The 11,316-nt window shown below is 50.9% G+C and overlaps 1 protein-coding gene across 1 annotated transcript; it reads left to right on the forward strand.

The window, feature by feature from the left end:
• Window positions 1-692: 692 nt before the first annotated feature.
• Window positions 693-1,310, forward strand: LOC127316212 (uncharacterized). The gene has a single exon (XM_051346622.1). The coding sequence runs from the start codon at window positions 693-695 to the stop codon at window positions 1,308-1,310; it is 618 nt and encodes a 205-aa protein (XP_051202582.1).
• Window positions 1,311-11,316: the final 10,006 nt, after the last annotated feature.

The raw sequence follows: 11,316 nt of genomic DNA on the forward strand, positions 1-11,316 counted from the left end.
TTGTTTCCTTACCCTCATGGTGTACGACATCATTCCTCAGGTGCCACGCATGCCAGATAAGCAAAAGTATCCTTTCCCGTGTCTCACTGTCGATATTATACAGTAGGTTTTGCAGCCAATCCTCCCCAGTTTTCCTAAACATAGCTTCATCCGGTAGCTTCCACTCCTTTCGCATGGCTCCTCTGAGGGCTCTGGCTTTGGTGCAGGCCACCGGTGCATGGAAGGCATCCTCCACCCCGTTTGCACAGATTGGACAAGTATTATTAGTCTCAAGGGTTCTGCGATATTTATTGTCGCAGGTGGCATGAGAGTTAGTTGCCACTCTCCAGCCAAAATACCCTAACCTTTGGAGGCACATCAGTTTTCTAGATCGTGTCCCAGATCTTGCGTTCCCCATTGTTCTGGTAGTTGTTGCTTTCAACTCCTGGGCCCTTATGTTTTAGGTTGATGGCTAGCCTGTAAGCACTCTTAACGCTGAAGATTCCGTTCGGTTCATAGTGCCAGGCAACACAGTCCTTGACCTCATGGTCTGGCAGTCTGATATTTAGAATGGTCTGAACGTCACATCCACAATCTAGTATAAACCCCTCGCGATTTCCTGAAGATTGTCTCGCCTCTGCCTCTCAATCATCTCTCATTTGCCTCTCAGTCGATCGCCATATACAAGATGAAAACACCAACGCACCACTCCAATGGCGGCCGCAACACTCTCCTCCTTGTACTACATCGACGAGCAGGGGATGAGCTTCAATGTCACCTACACCCTCCGTGCGTCGAGGGTGGAGAGGAGGATACGCGAAGTGAAGGAGAAGTTCCTTGATGCCACACCGATCAAGTTTGTTGGGCTAGACTGCGAGTTCACCAACGCGGTGAAGAATACTACGCAGGCTGATCTTCCATTCGAGAAGAGGCGGCGTGCCACCGTCCTACAACTCTCCGTCGCACAAGAGACACTGGTCTTCCAGATTTTCCACGGCGACGTTGTTCCGGAGGCCCTACGTGAGTTCCTTAATGACGATTCAATCGTCTTCCGTGGTTCTGATATCGGCAATGATATCGACAAGCTGGATTACTATGGCATCGACATTCCGGCAGCGATCGACCTCTTGCAGGAGATCCAAAACCCGACTGCCAAGCCGCTAGCTTCTCTGTACAATATGACCAATGCTTACATTGGGACAAACCTACCGAAGAAGGATCCAAAGATATCAGCCCTAAGATGGGACGGATTTTTTTTGAAATGCGGAAAAATCACCCCAGCTTCTGCGTCCAAGGGATGCACACGCCTTTTTTTATTAGATTATTCATAATATCTTACAAGAGGAATACAAAAGATCAAACTCGAAGCCACCTCACTAAACCTATAGAGGGATGAGGGAGTGACAAAACACCAACTCACATCATCCAAACAATCAAATGCCTTCCCAAGCCGCCCAATAGGAGGTGAGAAGCACATCTAGTCAAGCGGACTCTCAACGCACGCCAACACACACGCCACAGAAATCACTACCGCCGTCTTTCTCGCACCCATCTTCAAGAGGGATCACCGCATTGACCTTGCCAGAGTTGTTATCGATGTCACCATGACGCCAGCCAGCTCCACCATCCTGCACGCGTCCAGCAGTCCGTGCCCGTCTTCGATACCCTGTAGCTCTACGCTGCCGAGAATCATCAACGTCAACGTGGTAGATGAACACCACTCCACCAAAGATCCACCTCCATCCAGCCGCAACTCCAAAAATGATGCCCCAAGAGGTAGAATGACGCAGGAAGCGCCGTCATCATCCGATCCGGGAGACCCGGATCTAGGGTTTCCCCCGGAGCAGCACGAGTGAGTAGCCGCAGACTGCGACGACGATGCCTTCAAGAAGGAAGCGACGCTTAACGCCGCCATCGCCCGCCAATCGTGGCACGGTTTTCACGGACATCCGCTAGTCCCCAACTCGGCAAGAGCCAGCGGAGAGGCCAGCAAAGATGATGCCTTCGCAAGGGAACGACGCCAATAGCCGCCGCCATCATCTGCCAAGAGCGATGTCAAGGCGCGGTTTTCACCGGTGGCCCCTTCACCACTAGCTCGTCGTCGACTAGATCTTGATCGCCGGAGTAGACGGATCTCGTGATCCGCCACCCCAGCAACCAGCGACCACCTCCGGCGAAGGAGGAGGCCGCCACCACCATGCCCAGGACAGTCTCCCATGGCGTCCTCGTGCCTCGGAACGAACCCAGAAATCTGCACGAAGCCGGCATCGTTGTCAACGCAGCAGGATGATCGCAGCCCACCCAAGCCCGTTAGGACCCAGATCAGACCCGAACCATCGCCGCCGCACGCCAAACGATGGAGATCATCTCCCTCCTCTGGTCGCCGCCGCTCCAAGGCATCGCCGTCGATAGGCCGATGCGAATCGCTGCCGCCGGAGACGTGAACCCGCGCCCCCACACCTGCCGTGGTCGAGGAAGTCCGCCGCCGCCACTCCTCCAGGGCTTTGCCCGGCGGCGCCTCAGGCGGCAGCGGCGGGAGGATGGGAGCCGCCGGGGAGGGGGAGGAGGGGAGTCGCTGGGGGCTGCCCGACGCGGCGCGGCACCGCCGCGCGGGTGCGGGAGGAGATGGGTGCCCATGTAAAAAAAAGAACACTAAAGGTAAAAGAACACTAAGATGGGACGAATGGGCGGACTTTTTTACTTCACTTCAACAAGATCAAGTATGTCGTTGTAGATGCTCGCCTCAGCTTTGAGTTAGTTAGGAGGTGCTGGCAGCTATCAGCTTTGAGTTAGTTAGGAGGTGCTGGCAGCTACAAGGCTACAACAACCACGTGGATCACCTCAATGTAGTTTCACATGGTGTAGAAGAATAATTTTTATTGTTGATGTAATGGTCAATCCTCATTGTAATGAGGTTATATAGTATATTATTTGAATGAAAGTTCTACTTGAGTGACCGAGAATTTTAATGAATGTATCGACTAGAAAGAAGCTCATCGCATACGCTTATAACCACCCACAACCGTGTGATATGATGTAACTGATGTACTCTGATAGATTACCACGCACGCTATTTTCCAGAATGACCACGTGTGATGTCTCCATACTAACTGCATTTTACTTTAACTTCATAATATGTAATTAGTTCCACTCTCGGGTCAATATAGTTCATTTTTTATGTACATTACCAATGTAACATAGTTCGGGTTAGAAATAAGCGCAGACGATTTTACCCGAATAAATCGTTTGCAAAACAGAAATTTGCAAATGATTTAGGTCTGCCTTCTCATGTGCCACACCCTTTCTTTCTGATATAAAATAGGACAAGGAATCTTATCCGGTATTACTCCGCTCCACTCCACAAACAAGGAATCCAGCTATAAACTAGGAGCAGCTGCGACCTAACCCTCCCTCCCCCGGGTGGCGGCACCGCGCCACTCCGGGGAGCCCCCTCCTCACCAGCCTCCGGCCTCCTCCTACCCCTTCCTCCCCTCGCCGCCGCCGCCGGAGGTGTCGCCGGGCAAAGCCCGCGCGGCATGGCGGTAGCGGGGGCTTCAGATGGCCGCGATCATGGGGGGTGGGGGCGGCGCCCATGATCTCCTCTGGTGGTGGTTGTGCGCGGTGTCGACAATCGAAAGGCAAGGTGGCGGCGGTGGGGGCGTTGCCGGATCTTGGCCCTTGGGGCGTGGAGGCGGCCAGCTGCTGCGCCTCCTCCTCCTAGTGAAGGGATACTTTGTCCGCATCACATGGAAGCCGGGGCGGCGGCCCCGGGCATCGTGGCGGCGACCTCCTCCCCGGAGGTGGACGACCTCGTTGGGATCTGGGGTGGGGGATCTCGGGATCCCACACAGATCTCCGGCGGCGAAGATCCAGTCGAAGACGAGTTTAGGGTGACTGGGCAGCCGGTGAAACCGTGCTTCGCTCTCGGGCTTGGCGGATGATGGCGGCGTTGCTTGGCGTCATTACCTTGTCGAAGGCATCGTCTTTGCTTGTCTCGTCACTCCACTCGACGAGTTGGAGATGTGTGGCTGTCGGTGAAAATCGTGCTCCGACCCTGGTCATGGCGGGCGATGGCGACGTTACACGTCGTTGCCTTTTTGAAGGCATCGCCGTCGCAAGCTGCATCTACTCACTCGTGCTGCTCCGGGGGAAACTCTAGATCTGGGTCTCTCGGATCGGACGATGGCGGCGCTACCTGCGTCGTTCTACCTCTTGGGGCATCATTTTTGGAGCAGCTGCTGGGTTGGCGGTTGTTGATGGAGTGGTATTCATCTACCACATTGTTGGCGCTGAGTCTCGGTGGCATGGTGCTACAGGGTATCGACGACGGATGCGCGATGATGTATGCATGCAGGATGGTGGAGCCGTCTGGCGTCATGGTGGCATCGACGGCAGGTCTTGCAAGGTTAATGCGATGATCTCTCTTGAAGATGGAGTCGAGGAAGATGGCGGTAGCAACTTCTGTGGCATGTGCGTTGGCGTGCGCTGAGAGTCTGCTTGACTGAATATGCTTCTCACCTGCTATTGGGTGGTTTGGGAAGGCATTTGGTTTTTTGGTTGATGTGAGTTGGTGTATTGTCACCCCTTCATCCCACTGTAGGTTTAGTAAGGTGGCTTCGAGGTTGATCTTTAATACAATATTGTTTTTATAAGGTTTTATGAATAATCTATAAAAAAAACCGTGTGCATCCTTTGGATGTAGAAGCTGGGGTGATATTTTCCCCATTTCGGAAAATGGATGTAGACATTAGATAAGTAACATATGTATCATCAACCCAACCTTGTGAACCAGGAGAGGTAGCAAGACTGTACAAAGGCGTGTAGATGTCCAAAGCCATAATCCTGAGATCATGGTACAACGTCGATAGCGAGTCGATGACAGTATCCAGCTTTCGGTTGAACATTTGGGCATCTCTGTTTAACCTCAGCACACACATGTTGCTCCCATGGCCGAACACCGTGATTGCCAAGGGGAGGCAGCCCAGTGGCGGCAGTGACGTCACACCTATTCGTCGTCCTCCCATATCGTAGAGTTGCTATAAAGTTAGTTCAAGGATCAAAAATAATGTGATTGACCGTACCATGTGTGAGAGAAAGAAGAATAAAGGCGTTGCAATCCTGCTTACCATCACAGTTTTCTGAAAGCTACCAATAAGACTGTCGGAGAACTGGTCAGCAGTCTAGGTCTTACAGAGCAAAGGGTTGATGTTGTAGTTGGCGCCTAGGTCACTTGTGCCGGCTGCAATGATGTAGAGTGAGCTAGAGATGGTGGAGTTAGTATAGCTGTGCCCAGCCAACGCTGCCAGCCTAGATTGGTACTCTCTGAAGTACTCCAATTGTTGAGACAATGAGATTACATTCTGCATCACACAATTTGCCCACATCGTAGTGACTAACGGTTATGTACCACTGTTAAAGATTTCAGTTCAGAGCTTAATTATCAAGGTAAGTAAGATTTGATTCCTTACAGCAATACGTGCCGTAGGGTCGTAGTAACCGGATCCACCAGATGCAAAATTGGCTCCCATCAGAAGGTTGAGCCCTGACGCTGTTAGGAATAAGCACTCCGAGTCCGGCACGATGTCGTACGTCTCCGTATACGAGTATGTATACGTACATGTTCCGGGTAGGAACACTACGTGTGTTGCACGGTTCAGAGTATACATGATGTAACCGAGTAGTACTAGAGTTAGTCACCGACTAGGTTTGGTTTAGCTAGCTAGATGTGCTATTTATATGCTTGTTGTAACCTGAACGTGTAAACCACCGTGAGTTGAGCAATAAAGAAATCCAAGGCTCGATATGAGCCTGTGGCAATCAAAGCTATTGCGTGCGTGCGTGAGCTAGTAGCTAATCCAGACGATCAAGGCTTCGTTGCTTAGCTAGTTTATACGCACCATCGCGGAAGTACTTGTGTACATGCGTGTCTCTCGCAGGATCGTCTTCGTCATCTACGTCGGAAAGTACTCGGCGTAGTAGGGCTGCAATTGGTATCAGAGCCTCGTGGAGGATCTCCTAGTAACGGGAGGTCATGACGAAGGAAGTGGGCGAGTCTTCCGGCGCCGCGGCGCCGGTGTCGACGCAGTATCCGCAGTACATCCGCGACAACTACACGGTGTGGGCGACCACGATGATGTGGGCGCTCGAGTCCAACGAAGTCTGGGAGGCTGTTGATCCGGGCGGCGACGAGTTCATGAAGGGCGCGCCGAAGTACCGCAAGGACCGACAGGCACTCACGGCCATCTGCTCGGTGATGCCGATGGACGTGAAGCAGCACCTAATCTCGAAGAAATCTGCAAAGGAGGCGTGGGAGACGATCAAGACGCTAAATCTTGGTCACGAGCGCGTCCGCGAGGCAGCCCTACAAACCTTGCAGAAGAAGTATGAGAATCTGGAGATGGGAGAAGATGAGACGGTGGACGCCTTCGCTTCGAGGGTCGCTACATTGGTCAATGGGATTCGCGCGCTCGACGAGAAACTCGAGGAGATCTCGATCGTAAGGCGTTTCCTTCGCGCGGCGTCGCCGCGTTACTTGTCCGTTGTTTCGGCAATCGAGCAGTGCGTTGATCTCAAGACTCTCACGATGGATGATCTAGTTGGACGGTTCAAGGCTCATGATGAGCGGATGAAGATCACCTATGGTGATGTGGTACCGGAAGAGCACGTTATGCTTACCCGTGCCCAGTGGCAGGCGGTGGTCGCCAAAGAGAAGGGCGACAAGGCATATGACAGCAGAAGTGATGAAGAAGCTTCTCGCCCAGCGAAAAAGTACATCGCAGGGGAGAACGAGGACGACGCTCCGCCGAGGAGGAAGTTTGACATAAAGAAAGTAAGATGTCATAACTGCGGCGAGCTCGGTCACTTCAAGGTTGATTGCCGGAAAACACCAAAGCCGAAGGAAAGGGCTCTCATCGCCCAGGAAGGAGATGATGGACCGATGATGCTGATGCTCGAAGTATGTGAGCAGAAGGACGAGGAGGAGCTACCTCCTCCATCACTGGCTACGGAGATTGTGACGGATCACGGTCTACCGTGTGTGGATCATGTGGACAACCTATGCGACGAAGGTGTCGTTGAGAAGCAACCGAGTGTCCCGTGCCCACGTAAAACCACAGATCAGGCAAGTCAAGCTTTGGAGCTCGTTCATGGCGATATATGCGGTCCAATTTCACCCGCAACCCCGTCCGGTAATGGGTACTTCATGCTTGTGGTGGATGATCACAGCCAATACATGTGGATTGTGTTGCTGAAGAGTAAAGATCAAGGTCTACAAGCATTCGAGAAGATCAAGGAAGCTGGAGAGGTCAAGGCGAGGGCGAAGAAGTCCCTACGCATAGATCGGGGTGGTGAATTGAAGCATAAAGTGGTGTCCATGGCACGAAGCATGATGGAGAGCAAAGGCTTGCCAGGAAAGTTCTGGGGTGAGGCAGTCAACACGGCTGTCTACTTGCTGAACAGGGCGCCAACTAGGAGTATGGTTGGTGGGAGTCCGTACGAAGCATGGTACGGACGAAAGCACTCGGTTGATAATCTTCGCACTTTCGGGTGTGTGGCGCATGTCAAGACGGTGTCCGGCCATAAAAGAAACTTGGCGGATCGGAGTGCTCCAATGATCATGATAGGCTATGAAAAAGGCTCTAAAGCGTACCGTTTGTGCAATCCCTCGACGAACAAGGTGGTTGTCACAAGCGACGTAGTCTTTGAGGAAGACTTATCATGGATTTGGAACTCCACGGAACCGGACGAGAATTTTACCGTTGTTTACAGTAAAATTGCAGATGATTTACCTGGAAAAGACATGGATGCGTTGAGTGAAGATGCATCTAGTCCTGCCGGACATCCACGCTCAGAAAAGACGGCGCAAGGCGCTGCGTCTGGTGACTCTACGCGCGCGGACAAAAGCGCTCAACCTGGAGGCGAGACGAGCGTACTCACCTGTCCAGGAAGTGACAGTAGCGGCTGGCCAGACGGGCCAGAAACGTCTGTGCCGCGCGGCTCACAGGAGGAAGCAGGGAGGCCGGGTGGGCATCGACTAGTCAACCCATCGGGAGGGCCAGCTCGGCCGGAAGATGACACTGGCCTAGCAGGGGCTGAAGCTTCACGTGGCAAGGCCATCAGGCAGGAAAGAGCTACTGCAGATTCTCCATGTGAAGGCCAAGCGCGTGGAGGAGCAGGGATATCTACAGGAGACATCCCTAGAGGCTATGAAAGCGAGCATGGATGCATCGTTGCTGATGAAGTTGGAAGCCCAGCAGCATGGTGTCCACGCTGGGAACCAGGAGGCATACGTGGTGCAAACTTACCCAGCCAAGGAAAAGGGCTGCATGGAGGTGCCACGTACGAACTAGAAAAAGGTTCAGGGGTATGCAGACCAGACTCTGCGACAGACGATAGGGAATCGCCAGAAGAAAAGAGTAGCCTAGCTTGGGCTGCACCAGACGGGATGGAAGTTGACATCCTAGCAAGAAAAAGGCATACACGTTATGTATGTCTAGAGCTAATGGGTCTAGCTATGCACGAGCTAGCTTGTACGGGGGTGCATTATAGCCAAAACCATCGGCAAGAATCGCATCCATCAGGTAAGGAGCTAGCTATGCATGTTCCTTTGAATCTCGGGGAGGAAGTACTTCGACGAGATTACAAAGGTGAGTCGCGAAGAAGCGACGTGGGTCCTCAGCTAGCAAGTGAAGGATCCGCAAGTGAAGAAACAAGTGCGACGTCGGGCGCAGAAGAGTATGTCGTGCTATCTCCGGAAATGCCTAATGGAACCCGGGTACGGGCGAGGATGAAAACGCTTCCAATCAAAGAGCACCACGTGTCTGACACATGCGTATTTCGTCAGGTATATGGTGTGTATTTTTAAAGAAATTTATTTCTTGTGGATGGCTAGTGGACGCGTCCCGCATTAACTTCCAAAGCAGCATGTCCACCTTCCTCTCTCCAATCAGTCCCCATTTCCGCCATGCCCAGCTAGCTTCTTGCCGGCAGCGAGCTCCAGCCGCCGTGATATTTCGCCCAACCTCCACCTGCTGATGTGCTCCTCCGCCCAACCTCCAAGAGAACTCCTCTAGCCGCCTTGTTCCTGCATCCAAGCCCTATGGCAGCGAGCTCCTCCGGTCACGCCCAGCTCAAAGGTAACGAGCTCCTCCGGCCACCGCCGTGCTCCATGGCAGCGAGCTCCCCCATCCAGAAAACAAGTGCTATGATTTTTGTGAGTTATTTATGAAATCTGTCGGAGCAGATCTAGGCTGGCTTCTAGTAGAAACCTTCGGGTAGTTCTTCCAGAAGGTTGGTTCTAGCTCGCTGCCATGATTCATGTACGCCATCACTTTTTCAGTGTAGGATCTAGACCGATTCTCTTGGCCGGTGATGTTTCTTCTGGTTTCTCTCTTTTTTCAAGGTTGGATTTATACACATTTATTTTGATTTCATTCCGATCTTGTAAAGACAAGTGTTGAATGGTGTAATTTCTTCTCCCAACAAAGTGGTTCAACGGTGAATTGTATATGTATGTTTGTGCTGTTCATATACTTGTCCAGATCTCATCGACGACTAAGCGATCATGTATTTTAGTTCATTCATCTGATTGACCAGATTCGGAAAAAGAATTATGGAATGTGCACGAATCCACTTCTGGCTGTTCACAGATTAATAATTCGGAGTCCCAATTAGTTTAATAGTCATTTTTTACTTTTGTTGATGTTTCTGTCTAAAAATTTGATGTTAATTAAGATAATCATTTGGAGTATATATATTGCTTACACCGCGTTCTTAACTTTTAATGATTCGATGGCAGTGCTTTTCACTGACCTGACTGCATGCGTTTTTTTGCCTAACTACACGATCAGTATTAAAGATTAACCCGTGCTAACTAGTACAATTAGTTAATAATAATTTTTAATTTTTTGTTGAAACGTTCTGTCTGAAAATTTGATGTTACTTAGTAATTCAGTTTACACGTGTAGTTGTGTTTGCTAATTATTGCTTACACGGGGTTCTTGAATTTTTTACTTCTCAATCGGGAGAGCTTTCGTACGACACCGTTTTAATAAGCAAAATGCTAGGCAAGACTTCAAATTACCTCCTTAGAAATCGATTAATCCCCTACTAGTTACCTGGGAGTGTATTTTCTCCTCCAAGAACGCACTAATATTTGATACATTTTTTTTTTGCCTTTCTACATGATTAGTATTACTCTAAAGATTAACATGTGCTTATCGTATGGAGCATTAATCACTCATCGAATCTCACGGACAGGTAGTAACAAGGAAGGTGGAAAACGCAGGCCAACATGCATGAGCATTAAAAACACTGACTCTGCATGCATTAAAAGCACCGATCATGCCGTTGTATTTATCTTCGTATCTGCCTAGTTCAGAAAATTAAACCAACCGTATTGCTTAGGGGCTATATTAAACCCGAATCTCAGACAAGGTGTTGACGCTGCTGATTTCATCCTCGCGCGTTGCCAGGTTCCAAACGTGCGGGTCGGTGCTATCTCTACTTACACTGGAGACGAGACGACTACGACCGACACGAGCACGCATGCGACGCGTGTTGAACTACTATTCGAAGAAGGAACTTCGGACGGTAAATAATCCGGTGAAGATGAAGCACACGAAGCAATGTTTGTTCATCAAGGAACCGGTGAAGACTGAAGACGCGGACAAGGACTGTCGGCGTGAAGCTCAGGAGAAGCCGGCGAAGGTAAAGTCGGTAACATGGGTGCCACGAGGAACGGCGAAAGCAATGCCGATGAAGACGCCTGCAAGAAACAGCTGGCGCATTTGGGACCCTGGTGGAAGTGAAGCACACGTCGTGCTTAGGGGGTGATTGTTAGGAATAAGCACTCCGAGTCCGGCACGATGTCGTACGTCTCCGTATACGAGTATGTATACGTACATGTTCCGGGTAGGAACACTACGTGTGTTGCACGGTTCAGAGTATACATGATGTAACCGAGTAGTACTAGAGTTAGTCGTGTATAAGTATACGTGTAACCAGCACTTGTAAACCACCACATCGAGAATCAATACAAAGAAAACAACAGGCTCGATACGGGTCTGTGGCGATACATTGCTTTTCGTGTGCGTGAGTTGGAGCTAGCTGATCGTACTTGGATTGCTGCTGTTTGCATATTGCTTGGCTTGTTTGCTGTGCGTGTGCAGGTCACGTCTCGCCGGAATCACTTCTTCGTCTACGCCGGAAGTACTGCCGGGTCTGGGCCAACAGACGCCTCCGGGCTGAGATAAGCAGGAGGAGAGGCAGTAAACCCTAACTTTTCAGCTGCGACCACCCAAGTAGCAACACAAGAAATGCATTTTTTTCGATAAACAC

This window comes from Lolium perenne, chromosome 7 (assembly GCF_019359855.2).
Source record: "Lolium perenne isolate Kyuss_39 chromosome 7, Kyuss_2.0, whole genome shotgun sequence".
NCBI lineage: Eukaryota > Viridiplantae > Streptophyta > Magnoliopsida > Poales > Poaceae > Lolium > Lolium perenne.